This window comes from Daktulosphaira vitifoliae, unplaced genomic scaffold (assembly GCF_025091365.1).
Source record: "Daktulosphaira vitifoliae isolate Bord-2020 unplaced genomic scaffold, ASM2509136v1 Scaffold_3, whole genome shotgun sequence".
Classification (NCBI taxonomy): Eukaryota; Metazoa; Arthropoda; class Insecta; order Hemiptera; family Phylloxeridae; genus Daktulosphaira; species Daktulosphaira vitifoliae.
In genome coordinates, this window is record NW_026099574.1 from 28,025,805 (window position 1) to 28,042,389 (window position 16,585).

The 16,585-nt window shown below is 25.4% G+C and overlaps 1 protein-coding gene across 4 annotated transcripts in view; it reads right to left on the minus strand.

Moving 5' to 3' along the window:
- Positions 1-16,058, minus strand: part of LOC126902496 (uncharacterized) — a 25,277-nt gene extending 9,219 nt beyond the window's left edge. The window contains exons 1-3 of one of the 4 annotated variants that reach the window (XM_050679846.1): positions 10,738-11,057; positions 8,456-8,638; positions 6,965-7,328 (exon numbers count right to left, since the gene is read on the minus strand). In XM_050679846.1, the coding sequence (XP_050535803.1) occupies positions 6,965-7,328; positions 8,456-8,578 (487 nt within the window). In that variant the 5' untranslated portion in view covers positions 8,579-8,638; positions 10,738-11,057. Of the gene's footprint in view, positions 1-6,964; positions 7,329-8,455; positions 8,639-10,737; positions 11,058-16,040 lie in introns of those variants that run through there. The other 3 variants (XM_050679849.1, XM_050679847.1, XM_050679848.1) reach the window with 3 other exon arrangements.
- Positions 16,059-16,585: the final 527 nt, after the last annotated feature.

The window sequence follows — 16,585 nt, forward strand, 5'->3', positions numbered from 1 at the left end:
ATATTTAACTTTATAATGCTATAACTTATTGAAAAGTTTATGGATCCACACAATTTTTTTATGAGAAATAATATTTTTTAATAAACCCTTTTTCATTTGACATACTTTATCTTTATCGAGATATTAATAAGGAACCAGCAGATCAAGTAGCTTTTGGAATAAAACACCAATTTTTTTTAAATTAAACACTATCTAAAGATTTGCATCGAAGCGTTTATTTTTGATAGTGATTTTAATCACTGTCAGATATCATTATACTTGATCCAACTATACCACGTCACAACTGTGCCGCGACCCCCCTGTGCTGGGTTTTTTTAAAGACTAACAGTACACTCAAAAAAAAAAATATCCTAATTTTCACGTATATGTATTGGACATTTTTAATTATAATTAAGGAAGGGAGTGGTGTGGTGTAGTGGATCAATCAGTCACTGCCTAAATGCTGATGATTAGTTTGATGTTGGTTCCTGAATGGGTAGGAACTTTAACAGTGCGACATACGTAGCCCTATTAACCATAATAAGGTTGTGTCAAGTTGACAGCTAGTATAAAAAAACTGTCAAATCGTTCAGTACAGCCGACTCCAAATAATTGGGATAGAGGCTAAGGAGATGATGAATTTGAAGTTTTTAATGTATGTAATGTAAGGAATCTTTTTGATAAATAGTGGTAAAAGTGTTATACATTGTTATTTGTGTATGATTTGTCCATAGTTTATGTCAAAATTATATTACTTGTATGTAAAATTAACGTGTATATTAAAATTATACTGATGCATGTGAATTTTTACATCATTTTTTACAGTGTAATAGAATTTGATATTACTATCTGGTGAAAATCGCTGACTATTATATATATATATATTATATATATATATATATATATATATATAACGATTATCAAGTAATTTTTTGTTAAATATTATTTGAAAAAATGACTGTATATTATATCAAATAAAAGGAAAATACTTAAGGGAATTATGTTGTTGGATACACATCAATATGCTGTCGAGAAATTGTGTTGTGATTATAATCATTATTAATTATCATTAATAGTTATTAATGCTATCGTTATGCTACATCGAGTTGTCGTCGGTCTTCTCTCTATGTCTTCATTGTCGCCGCCATCTTAGCGTATTTTAGCTATAAGCTCTATGACGCTTGCTCGCAGTAGTTTTTGTATTCGTTTTGTTGTAAAAAGTAAAAATGTCACCTTTGCGATTTTCTGATGTACATCACAGTACTGTTCACAGTAATTTGTACACGTTAGTGAGCTAGTTGCTTTCAATATTCAACATTATCATCAGCCGTTTCAATTAGCCGATAAGTATAATACTTGTTCATCTTCTTTGTAAGACTTACTCACATTTATAATTTGATATTTGTTTATTTCAGCGCTATTGTGGTATTAGTATTAAGTGTCCCTCTATCCACATTGGTGTATATAAGATTTTATGATTCATGTGTAAATCATTTAATTGTTATAATTATATATTTTAAAATTCATTTTACATTCACTCATACAGTTGACTCACCTATTCTTTATCCTCAATATAGCCTAAGACTTAAGACAAAATAAAACCACGAACGTGAACGAACCCTCGTGAATACCACCAGGCGCTGCGTTCATACATATATAAAAAAATAATTTTGTTTTGTTCATTTTTAAAAAAGTTATGATAGTTTTAAGAAAAAAAAGTCGAAAATTACCGGTTTTTACAGTTATAAATTTTTGGGAATTTTCCTCATTTACGATGAACGAAAGGAATTTTTTTTCGATTTTTAAGCGTAATATCCTTAATTAAATACAATTTTTTGATGTATTGTTGAAAGAGATAAGTCTCGTGAGAGCTGAGAAATAGTAGCTATAAACTTAAAAATAACACATCATAGGAAAATAAATACCTAAAGCTAAAAATGGTAAAATGTTCCACGTGTTGATCACACATCTTAAAAATCGTAAATTGTATATTTTAATTAGTTGTTTGGAATCATTTTAACAAAAAGTTGTTTTGAATAATAACATAAAAAAAAAATTGTAATAATAAAATTAATATTATTCAGTACTTGAAAATAAATCTTCAAAACATTTAATCTTCTAAAGATGTAAGTATATTTTTATACTCTGTACCAAAATAGCATAAAATAATACAAAATTATTTTGTATTAAATGTTAAGATTTTATCTATTTTGTTCTGTTTTGATTTAAAGATTAAAACTGTAAATACTGAAATAAATTACATTATTTTTTTGTTTTGATGGTTTTATTTGTTCGAAATAATAGAATAAAAACAATTTCACTGCAAAAAGTATCAGAAAATTATTCTTCGTATATAATTAATCGAATGAATGGTCTGTTGAAAATAAAAGTACTATGAAGTCTCATTAACTAATTGTTAACCAACTTTAAAAACTCTATTATACAAATAAAAGAACGTCTTCTCTAAAAGAAAAAATTGTTTACTTTTAGACGACAAATTTAATTGTTTATTGTATTACTAAATGAATTTTCAATTATATATATTTTCTTAGAAAAGTTAATTGAATTAATTCGTAAAAAGAGACATATTTAATTGTCTAATAAACTACAAGAACATGCAAATTTAAAAAGGTAGTTTAATAAACGGAACATTTTACTAAACAAAATTTTAATGAGTAATTAATTTAGTTGATAGACTAAAAAAGTTTCATGGTTTAAATTTTTTTTTGCCAAACATTAAGGAGTTAGGTGAAATTTAATTTTTAGTAAAAATTAATTTGGGTCATATGAGTTGATAAACCTACCCATGTGTACTGGTTATGGTGCCAAAAATTAAAAAATTTAATTATAGATGCAAGAAAATATGAAATTTAGCTTTTTAAGTATAGAAGTATTACACAAAGATAAATTAATATTTTGGTTACCTTTTTGTTTCCAATAATCATTACCAATAATATTCTTATATTTCAAAAATATAAAATAAAATTTCGTGTTAATTTTAAAGTATATATTTAAGAATAAAATATATTCTGAAATATATATGGAAAAAAAACTAAGTTCAATGAAAATGTTAGAAAAGTTATATGAACAAACCAAACCCAACCAAACCGTTTTTATGACGGTATGATTATGACATTATAACTACCAAAAATGAATGTAATCGTAAAAGGTAAAAAAAAAGTTATCTATTAAAAATTAAATATAATAACGACAAACAATACATAATTTCAAATGAAATAGAAACACATATTGATGATTCGTTATAACTTATAAAGTATAGTGAAATTCGGAAAAATAAAACTAAAAGCAAACCATTGTTTCTCAAAATAAAAATTAAGTGAAAGAAAGTCACACGTGTACATTTGAACAATGATGGGTAAATTCCTAATAAGGTAAAGAAATTATCATTAACGTTTAAATAATGCAAAATGTCAAACAAAAAATCAGTAACATTTAAATACCGAAAAACGTAAAACATAACAAATTGATATTGTTTAAACGACCAAAACAGAAAATATTATAAATCCAAAACGTCAAAACGTTAGTCAAAATACTCGGATACGGTCGACAACGTTAGTCAAAAACTAGATGTTTTCATTTGTATAAAAGCCGACTGTTATTAAGATAAGCCGTCAGTATAGTTGCAGCCACTGACTGTTAACCGTCACTTTGAAGATAGACTCTGCAATAAGTCCAAAACATCAGAACTCAACTGTAAATATGGATACATCCTTAAGCACTTTAAGCAACAAGGACAATCCATAAAAGCTTTAACACATTCAAATCCATAACGATTTAATTATTTAAAAATTATAACTTAATTATACAGTTAACGTTTTCATTTTTATAACGTAAAAAAAAATAAAAATAAAAAAACCCAGCACAGTGGGGTCGTGGCATAGTTGGGTCCAGTATAGATGATATCTGACAGTGATTAAAATCACTATCATAAAAAGCGCTTCGATGCAAATCTGTAGATAGTGTTTAATTAAAAAAAAAAAATTTGTTAAAGTAGCATATTTTTGAATATGGTAGCCATTTGCGCATAGAAGATAGGTCGTCGGGACAATTTTTTTTTTTTTATTTTATAGTTGCTATTTTAAATCTCCTTCAATGAGCAGGTTAAGTGTTAGATTTTCAAAAAAATGATATCAAATGAAAGGAAAATATCTAAGGTTTTAGTATAAAAAAAAATTATGTTGATTTGTATATTTTTCAAAAAGTTATGGATGTTTTAAGAAAAAAAAGTAAAAAAATTTCGAAAATTAGCAATTTTTAAATTTGTAATTTTTTTGCATATTTCCCCCATTGACGGGAAACGAGGGAATTTTTTTCAATTTTTAAGGGTAATGTCTCCAACTAGATGCGATTTGTGATCTTTTGACGTATTTTTGAAAGAAATCGGTCCAGTGAGAGCTGAGAAAAAGTGGCAACAGACATAAAAAAAAAAAAAAAAAACACATCATAGTAAAATTAATACCTTCTCCGCTTTGCATCGAAGCTAAAAATAACTTTATTTCAAGATCAGCGAATAACATTACATTTTTAAAAAAAGTATGTCTGAACTTTTGTCCACATTTACTGGAATATTTTAACTCATACAATATAAGAGAAAATTTTGTAATAAAAATGTTTTATTTGTGTACGAATTTCCGATACTTTATCTTATAATTACATTACTTGTGTATAAAAGTAACTTGAATATTAAAAGTATCATGCCGAGATATGGGAATTTTTTAATAATTTCTTACAATATATATAATAGTGAATTATTATTAATATAACTAATGGGAGCCATTATTTTGAAGAAGTTATAAAATTTGATAATCTTGATATATTTTTTTAAAGTTAATTCTAAGGTGAGATATCAATATAAGCGTTTCAATACCCATTGGGCGGTAAACGACCACTCTCATTTACTTGCTAGAAAATAAATTGTCTACTTATATATTAATATAATAAAATTACTGATAATATATTTATTCAATAGTCTCATATGTACATCAGTTTGTAAACAGTATTTTAATAATTTTTTGATAATTGTTTACTTTTATATTGAATTATAAATGATATTTTGTATTAAATATTGATTCAATCAGTTATAGGTTTTTAAATCATTATGCAGTATACATGTACAATAGTTCTTTTAAATTATTATAAGTTTAGTACTGTTTCTAAAACACAACAACAATAAAAAAGTTTTCAAGATTAAAGATTCATTTGCTTGACCTGACTTCAATAATACATTATTACAATTTAAGTAGACAGGACAAAATAAAATAAATACAAATAAAATGACTGTTAAAAATAATTTTATCTTGTAATAAAGAAAAAACCTTTATGATTAAATTTATTATATAAATTTGAGCTGTTTCTCCATACTACAGAAATTTTTTAATTTGTATTATATATATATATATATAAATATTTTATCTTATTAATCCTATTTTTATGTTTAATTTATTTTAAAATAGTACTTACCTTATTGAAATTTCCTACTTATAAACAATAACTAATATTTAATTAATCAAATTTTTAGGATTAATAATTTTTTTATATCAATTATATTCAATGAAAATTAGACTATCATATATAAAATTTTAAAAATATAAATTATATATAGTGAAAATTCTAAAAAAATGTCAAAAAGGGAATGTCATGGAGGGATCTATCACTCTTATTATCTCCCATTTGGCTACCACTGTCAGTACTATTCTAGTTCTTAGTAGAGTTAGTTAGAGTAATCGTTTAGAAAAATAGTAAGTAACACAAAGTTTTTAAAAAAACTTTTATGGAACATATACAAAACATTATATTCTTATGGTTTTTCCTTTGATCACAAACAAGTATAGATTTTTCATCAAAAACGCATTGAATTTTTAAAAATACACGTTATGGAAGATTTTAGTGTGTTTTATTTTTTTTATTTCATTGATGTTTATAAATTGATTTGAGATAAACTAAGGAAAGTAGTATAATAATAAAAATACACGTCGTAATGTATGATGAAGTATCTAAAAATAATTTATATAATCCTATATTTTTCTACGTTCATTAATAATTTCTGTTGAAAAGTTTTCAAGTCATTGAGTATTTTAATCACGGTGACCCAATCCTTTCACAACAAATACAATTTTAAATATCCTACATACTTTACTATGACTGTTCTTATTATATAATTTGCTTTTTCTGTTTCCTAGCTGATAGGTTTTAAACAATTGTAATACTCAAGCATATTACAAATATATATAATATTACATATATAAATAATAAGGCTTTATGAGTAGTAGAAATAATTCATATAATAGTAATCAATTTTATCATATTATAAGAATACATAGTACACACACATTTTAAAAGTCCTGGGAGTGAGACTCTTGCCGACGCCACTCGGGGTCACTTAACACAGATGAAACCATATTCTTACAATTTAACATATCAACAGAATAATCTCATATCGTAAATTATTTATTTTAATATCCTGTTATTTTTAAATTCTCGAACCAAGATCCCGACAAAATAATGAACAATTAATTATACGTAGTTATTCACTAGAGCTCTACCACATTTAGCCCTTCACTTAAGACCATTATTTTTTACATTTCAGTATCACAATATAACAAAGCTTTTGAACATCATCCTTTACTTTTTTTTTTTATTCTAATTTTAATTACTACAAAACATTTTGAAAACTAAATAATGTTCAGATATGTTTTTGTACAGTTAATGTTTTATAAAAAGAAAGACATAGTCGTCTTGAGTATATTGATGTAACTATATTGTCATGATTCGTATAAGTACATACTTTGTATCAGAACGTTTGATAAACTCAATCAAAATTATGGTTATTTAGAAGAAAACACTATTATTCTTAGGCTAAACAATAAACTCACAAACTGTTACTAGTTAAATTTTATGAGTTTTCTACTTTTACTTACAACGATAGCATTGTGCTTACTAAATATAATATGTACACTTAGCTTACCTTGAATGGAAGACTCGTGTAGTCTTGGATCACTATAGCCTGACCTTACACTGGTATTACTGTCACTAAGTTCGTGATTATGAGCTACTGAAGCAGCTGTCACAAGTGCTTTTTTGCGTATAGACCGGTTGCTTGTTGTACGAGCGCTCTGTGATCGAGCTGCAGGTCGACGGCGTTTGTCTTCTGCAAACGGACTGGAGCTTACATGTCGATGAGGTGGTGGAGTAGAAACTGTAGCACATGCCATTAAATGTTCAGTACTACTAGGAGGAAAACCAAAAGCACAAATGGAAGCTGACCTAGCTTTATTTTGAGTTGTCGTAAACAAGTAACCATTGTCATCGGCCATTATCTCACGATGGACCTAGCAATGACATAAATTTCATTGATTACAACAACTCGCCGAAATACATACGAATTTATGGTTATATTTATTTTCTATATAATTTCAATACAATGTTACCAAATAATGATTACTTTCAATATACAACGATAATAATATATAAAACCATAATAATTGCTTAAATATAACTGCTAGTTATTTTTTCGCTGAAAACAAAAATCGAATTTTTATAGAAAAAATAAAATAACCAATGTTGTGTAACTTTAAATACGACAACGAAAATTTTGGTTAGTGTGCGTGATTTGTATGTCGTGCGCATAAATTTAATCACACATTTATAGACATAAACATAATATAATGCATTTTTTTATTCGTAAAACATTGATCCAAATACTATGAAATGTCTTTTTAATAGTTTTATAAAGTTTAGTATAGGTTGGAATTTTGAAGAATGATTTACTAAATTAATTAATGTTTTAATAGGCGAGCAAGATTTAAAAGAATTAGAATAGTTTAAATACTAAAAGTGTATATCAATATTCTCTTTTTAATAGCTTGTTTTAGAGAAATTAATGTACGTATGACTTAATATGATGTTCTAGAGAAAAATAACAATATTTTGCAAGTTAAATAAAAAATTAAAAACCATTTTACGTTTTACACAAGCAAACTTTGATATATATATATATATATATTTGAGTATACTACAATAGTGCAATTGTAACAAGTTTTAATTAAAAAAATAAAGTAGTGAACACATTCATTAACTGCCTGAAAAATAAAAACTTTATTTTGGTGAAATGGACAATTAAGTTAAGAAAACTGAATCAATTCTCGAGATTGAGCCGACAGATTTAATTAAAAGTTAAATTCAACATGTTTATTTCTGGCACATCTCAGTTATATAGTAAGAAGACTTGTAAACACAATACGCATTGGAGTGTATCAAAAAAACAAAGCATAGAAATTTAAAAAATTAGATTAAACTTAATAGTAAGCACGCAAATTAACAGCACAGTTCAGAATTCGATTATTTTTAAATTTATTGCGATTACACAGCGCCATCAAATATTTGCTTTATTTAGTTAATTAAGAATATATAAGAGAACAATTTTTTTTATTGTAAATGTCACAAGAAAGATTAATACCGAGCTCTGCGATGAAAATACATACGAAGAAACCATAGTGAAAACATGTAATCCGTAGATGCGCTCTATGATAATTGCTGGTGGATACACAAGACACTCGCTGATTACTGCGAACATTCGCATATCGTTACTACTGGTGTATTGAAATTAAGCGAAAATTATTTTTGGCATAAACACGCAACACTATTAAACATTATAATGCATAGAATTTATACACATTATTTTTTTGCACACTGATTGTAGATGGACATTTTGGCATGTTACAATTTTAGGTTGAGGTTAAGTGGGAAAACGTGTTGACCTTGGGCAAAAAATCATAAAAAAACAATATAAAAACCCAATACCACCTAAAATTATGGGTAAATGTACTCTTTGAACCACTAGACACTTATGTAGACTTACTCATGAGTAGTGATAACAAGGAAAACAATAACATTTAACAGATAAATGAATCTCATCTTAGGATGTATTAAGGTTGAGTGGATAGAGGTGTAAAACAAAATTGTTCAGAAAAGTGATTTTATTACATACATAGTAGAATTGTATTAAAATAAAATATAAGACCAATCGCACTAATATTTTCGAAACAATACTGTTTTAAAAATTATATCTTATATTTTAGTCTTGTGAAAAATATTTGAGGAAACTGTTTCCTAGAAAAAAATTGAAGTGTAAGTTAAGGCCTTTATTCACTTAACTCTTCAATTTTCATTTGATTATTTACATAAAAACATTTTAACACTTACAGTATTTGTAATTATGCCAAAGTTTATTAATTAATTTTCCATCTTATACAATATTTGTTAATCAAAAGAGTATGTAAAACAATACTCCATAAAGCATTGATTACATATATCAATCGAAAAACCAAGGTAATGTGTGTAATCACCTCACTATGCTACTAATTTACCGTTTTCTTGAAGTGTTAACAAATTGTCGCCCTCATTCGAACACTAGTTAACCAACTAAAGTAATTGAACTTTTGTTTATTTTCAATAAATTATGTCGACCGTTATGTGATTGAAATTTTCACTTGCTCAACAAAGGTGGAGTTATGAAAAATGACAAAAACGTAAAACCATTTAAAATTACCAAAAAACATAGTTAATTTTCAGATCATAATTATGCCTATTTGTATACTGTTATTCTGTAATAACTGTACTAAAATTTAAAAGTCAAGTTAAAGATTTATTTTACTATATAACAAACTGTTGAGCAACTTCAGTTCTGTCAATGTGACGACCAGCAGAAGCACCGATGCCAGTTGAGAATGTATTTTTAAAAACACAGTACCTAAAAATATAAACATAGACACGCGAAGTCGGAACAATAATCCTTCATTGGTTGTTTAAATAATGTATTATTAAATCGGACAGTACTAATATTATAACGGCTAGTGTCGGTGCCCCGGAAACTATTTAGTTATGTGCAACAGATGACTGCGTGTTTGTCCTAAACGAATTTGATTTTAATATTTATGTTTACATAATAAAACATTTACATAATTTATACAAAATATAGAATAGAGATTTTGATAATAGCTAAAACAAAATACACTGAAAAATGAATCCCTTGTTTTCCACGAATTTTACAAATTAAATACGTTAAAGTATTAAATAAGTTTAAAACAAATTTTCTTGGTCTTTAAGTTTAGCCTTAATTATAAAAAAATTGGTAGCACAGTGAGGATGTAGCATAATTGGGTAATATATAATATCTGTAAAAGACAAGTATAGATAATATCTGACAGTGATTAAAATCATTATCATAAGGAACGCTTCGATGAAAATCTGTTAAATGATAGATAAATACCTAAGGTATATAAAAAAAAATTACTTTATCTATCCATTTTCAAGTTATGACAGTTTTAAATAAAAAAGTTTCATAAATGTCGAAAATAACCGATTTTTAAAATTGTAATTTTTGGAAATTTTCCCTAATTAAGGGGAACGAGAGAAAAATTTTTTAATTTTTAAGGTTAATGTTTTCGATTAGATACAATGTATGATCTTTTGACGTAATTGAAAGAAATCGGTTCGATTAAAGCGAGAATAAGTGGAAACAGACATAAAAAAACACATCATATTAAAATTAAAACCTTTTCAGCTTCGCATCGAAACTAAAATTTGTAAATAATTTGAACAAAGAAATCTATATTTTTAAATCAAAAACATTTAAGTAACTGTTTATTTTTAATTAAGAGGTAATTGATTTTTATTGTATAGCCTGATAAGCATATAAAATTTTTTTTTATTATTAGTAATTATTATAATGTTACTTACTCAATTAACAATCCCGTTAATGGAATTGATAACTCTAAAAGGATTGTTAACCAATCATAAAGTGTGCTTCAGAAACTGGAAAATTTTACGGTCACTCTATATTTCCTACAGAGAATTTCTGAATGCTTATCAAATAAATGATTGAACATTAAAAATGTATTACATGAAAAAATATTTTGTCTGATGATTATTGTGCGCCTATTCTGTTTTAACGGGTATCGAAAGCTAAACTGCGGCGTGTCGGCGGTACCAGCTGTTGACCGACAGCGTTAAACGTGATGTCGAAGTAGAGTTTGCGCATGGAACTGTGCCGGCTGGTTTCTTTAAGCCGAATGATTGGGGGCACAATTTTTTATAAAAGTATTACTACTATGATGATTACTCCGAACATGTGATAATGAGTTCACCAAACTCCAAGTGCCAGCGAGACACAAAGCGCGTGAATTTTTCGTAGAACGATTTATTTCCGGAGACGTGATGCTCAAATTGCTTGTCCGAGACTTCGGATTTGACCGGAGAGTTTAAATTAATGAGAATGAACCATTACACATGTTTTTACAAACAAAAACGAAAAAATATGAACAAGGTTACGTATACAACGCAAAAGCTTAGTAGCGGTTCTTCTAACGTTTTGCGTATACTATGTAGTATTTATGTTAAGCATTGCAGATGATTTTCTGAAAAAGATTAATCGCCAACTTATTACGCACCGGATACGTTGTATCGTTACAGAAATTACGTTTAAAAATTCAATAAACGGATATGACTTTTGTATCTCAGCAAACATATTTACAGCGGTAAGTTTTATGAGACAGAATACAGATTCTTTCATTGTTTGCATTTGCTATGCACGCCTTTGACATACTCTTATGAAGTGCAAATAAACTGCATAAAAAATAACTATATTAATGGATTAGTAAACGGACAAGAGAATAAAAATATGACCAGCTGGTGAGACTAATAATTTATCAGTGGAGACAATGAATAATTACACACAATTTTCTTTTGAACACTTCAATGATGAGTGGTTATGTCAGAGGACAATTTATGTATTTTTTTGATTAATAATCGAGCTAGGTGCCAGATAATGCAAAAAAAATTTTAATGAGTAAATTTTTGTTCAAGTAATGTTAAAAAAAAATTCTCTATTCTCGGTATAAAAATTTTTAATTCAGGTAAATGATTTTTTACTACGATGACAATTTATTTATTTTATACACAATACGGGCGTTAACCCAAAATAATAATTTATGGCAGCTTAGTTTAATGAAAATCATTAAGCACTAGCAGCAGATAAAAATAATAAAATAGTAAAATCAAAGACACAGAAATACACTTATCATATCTAAAAATTAGAAAACAGGAAAATGTAATGTATATACACAAAAGTAATTACACAAACCTCATTGAGTAATTAAAAATGAGCAATTACAATACACGAACTTACAACTGAAAATTGGCAATTAATTTTACAAATTGGCTAAATGACCACATAAACACAAAATTTACAAAGAGTGATTGAAATCAGGAGTACTATTTACAATGCGCATTAAACGTAAAAGGGGACGATAAGAAAATAATATTATAGTAGAGGAAGAAATAAAGAAAGGCGTGCGAGTCAGCTAAATTAACTTTTAAATTTAAGTATAACTAAGCGTTTAAAAATATACCTTGTGTCAAATACGGTGATGGATCGTAACGCTAAAATAATGTGACATGATTAACTTACTATACACTTGCATAAGTTTAATAGCAACTTTTAAATATTTTCCCTTAAGCATGCATAAAACAATTTTTATCCTTTCTTCGATATATATTTAAGATTTGTCTTAATTAACATACGAATAATGTTATACGAATAACGAAAAATATTAATATTGCTGTATTTTATATGTAAAACAATAGAGAATGAATTTTTTTATCATGAACCAACTAATTAATTGAAAAATAATAATTATTTTATTATTTAATTGGTTTCTTTTAGTTTTCGATTTATCAATCGTAAAGTATTTTAATAATCATCCCTTATACCTTATAAGGATGTTAACTTTATTATTTTCATACGACAATATGTGTACTTAACTAGCTTGTTCATTAGATAATGTCTTAATTAGGAAATGACTGACCGAAAACAACTTTTGAATTAATTATTCAGATGATATATACAGAGTGGCCCACCACTCACTGACAACTTAAATAACTTTTGATCCAGTTANAGTGGTCCACCACTCACTGACAACTTAAATAACTTTTGATCCAGTTAATATTTTTAGTTAATTTTTTTTTTAAATAATAGTTATACATTGGTCTATAGGTATATCTCAATAATTAATTTTTTTATATTTTATTAAAAATATTAATTATTTTAAAATTTTAAATAAAATGTAAAAAAAAAATCTAAGATAGCTATTTTGTAGAGTAGAATTTAAGAAAAATTTTAGTAAAAAAATATCTTATTAATATTCAGTAGTAAATATTCTGTAGCGTTTTGAAGTTTGTGAAAATTTGAATTTTCATGTATTATTTTACGGTATTAAACATTGAAATACGTATTGAGAAAAGGACAGAAGAAAACGCTATCTTTTCAATATACTTTTGAATGAGAGTGATAAGTAATAATTGCCTTATCTAATTTCTTATCATGGTATTAATGCCATGTTTGTAATGTATACACATTATCATCATATGTATACACAGTAATCATGAAAAGATAGCGTTTTCTTCTGTCCTTTTCTCAATACGTATTTCAATGTTTAATACCGTAAAATAATACATGAAAATTCAAATTTTCACAAACTTCAAAACGCTACAGAATATTTATTACTCAATATTAATAAGATATTTTTTTACTAAAATTTTTCTTAAATTCTACTCTACAAAATAGCTATCTTAGATTTTTTTTTTACATTTTATTTAAAATTTAAAAATAAATAATATTTTTAATAAAATATAAAAAAATTAATTATTGAGATATACCTATAGACCTAATGTATAACTATTATTTAAAAAAAAAATCAACTAAAAATATTAACTGGATCAAAAGTTATTTAAGTTGTCAGTGAGTGGTGGGCCACCCTGTATAAGTATATATTATATATAAAATAAAATTTAAGAGATGAACCGAAACAGTATTTAATAATTTATGAATCGAGAAACATTGATTGATTGATTTATAACTAAATTTTTCCTAAAATACTAACAAATTTGAAAAAAATATTATATTTATTTCTTGATGTATAAGCTACATCTTTTGTATAAATCGTCATTAGGTTGTTGAGTTTAAATTTAATAAGAAGTAAGAATACGAAAAAAATTATTTGAAATTATTTATTATTTGAAATTCCATGACTTAAAATTTTATATTAACTATTTTTTGTAATATTTGCTGATTGTGCGATTACATCCTACATTAATTTTACTGAAAAAGTTACTGTTTTCTATTCAATTTAGCAAACCAACATTAGTTATTTCTTGATTTATAAGTAACTTGTCCGCATAAGTATTACTCACTTTTCAATCAAAGTGGAATAGTACATTTATAATTAAAACACTAAAAAAAATTTAACACATTTTTTATTTTTATTTTACATACTCACTTATAAATTTTAATAAGATAAAACGTAGCTGTTAAAGTTGGAAGAAAGATTTATTGCTATATCTGGTACAAAAGAAAAGGGTGTAAAACGTAAAATCTGAAAGAAATCTACGATCAAAATGAAAACAGATTAAAATAAATAGTTTAAAAATGAGAACTTGAATAGAATAGAAAATGTTCATGATAGATGGAAGCCATTATCTTAGGTATTATGGCTTCAATGGCCTATTACTGTAGAAAAATCAATCATTTATAAAATAAATATTAATAAATAAATCCTATGTATTCAAATACATAAAAAAAATTAATCATACATTTTTAAAAAATGATGCCAATTCAATATTTCACTAAAATTTAATTTAATTAGTTTGAAAATATAGTTTATTGAATATAATATTCAGAACAAGTAAATTAAATAATCTGTTTACACTAAACAATAAAAAGTAAAAATTTGTAAATTATGTGCTAGATAATATATTTAACAAAGTTCAAACATCAAATGAAATTATAATTTTATATTGTATTTTGATATGTAAAAATAATAATTCTTGTAGCTCAGTATAAATTACATAAATTTTAATTTATCTATTACCAGAATTTTAGCTATTTCCTTAAAAAAAAATGGAAAATTGAACATTGGATATAGAGTACGAATGTTTTGTTTTATTAATCTTTTTCAATAATCGGTTTCATTGTGACAATTTTTAATCAATATTTTAATGATTGGACAGTTTTTATACGCAGATATCATTTTAAAATTTGAAAAATTATACTCTAAAGCACTACAAACATTTTTCTGCACATAAAAGAAGTATATATTTGTTAATGTTAAAATGCTATCATATAATTTCTTTAGATGAATTTTGCAGAGATTAATACATAATAAATTTTACATGTGTTTAAGTAAGCTATATTAATACTCGTATTATTACTGGTAAATGTGGGCATCAACTAGTTAAAAAGTTAAAAAAAATTTATTTATTTTAAGCTTTTAAACTTAACTAGTTTAATTAACCGTTGAAATAACTTAGTATTTTTCAGTTCATTAGATAATAATAAACTAGCTAAATTCGAAATTTAATAATATTTAGTTTAAACAAAAAAGTACAGTATAAATTGTAATTAAAATTACTTATTAATAGACCTAGTATGAAGCGGAGTTAAATTGAATTTTCTCTTAATGTAAAAAATATATTTATACAATAGTAATTTTTTTTCTTAATTTTTTCGGAAGTAGGAATTTTTAAACTTGGCACTAAGCCTCTATACTTGTATTAGTGTTGCTCATTAGAAATCAGAAAGAAAAAAAAATTATTTCATTATGCGACCCTCTAACTCTTTTGTTGGCATTTTGAATAATAACTATAGTTTTACAGTACATCCAACACTGAAATGTGCAAAACGATGTTAGGCTACAAAAAAAAAAAAATTTATTATCACTAGCATTTTTATTTATATTTAGTTTAATAGTTGAAAATTGATTTACAGCCTCCCTAGCATCACCAATTAAAAAAAAAGGGATTTTGGCCAAAAATTAATTAAGGACTTAATGGATTGAATAACATTTTTTAAACCGAGTTAAGTTAAAAACAAATATTTAACTTAACTTTTTATTTAACTAGTTTAATTTATAATTTATTAAATTTTGACTGTTAATTTATGGACAATGTTCCTTCTTAGCTTGAGTTAATTATTTCCATTAACTTACCCTTTTTTGATTAACGTTATTTTTGACATATGATTCGTTTAACTTTAAGTCTATCAAATTTCTTATTTTTATAGAATTTCACAAATATTTTCTAACCTATAACAAATGTACAAATTACGATTTCATACTTAATTTACATAAGCTAATTACTTAAAAGTTTGATTTGTACATATTTTTTTAAATTTCAATAAAGAATTTATTTTTATTTTCGATTAATAATAAGTAAATAAAAACAATGATAATAATTTTTTTCATTAAAATGTGATACACTTAAAGTATTGAAACATCTAAGTGATTTTTACAACTAGTATTTATTAAATTATATCAATTTTTCATTGATAACAAGATCTACTACTGTCGTTACACAAATAAAACAGATATGATATTTTTTAAAGATGTTCAAAGCTTAAATATATAAAATATCTACATTCACACGAGTCAATTACATGAATATATTATTTTACTATTATAATAATAAAAGATTCACAAATAAATAAATTTAAAATATACATTATGTAGTTCTTAAAAATTATTTTATTAATATT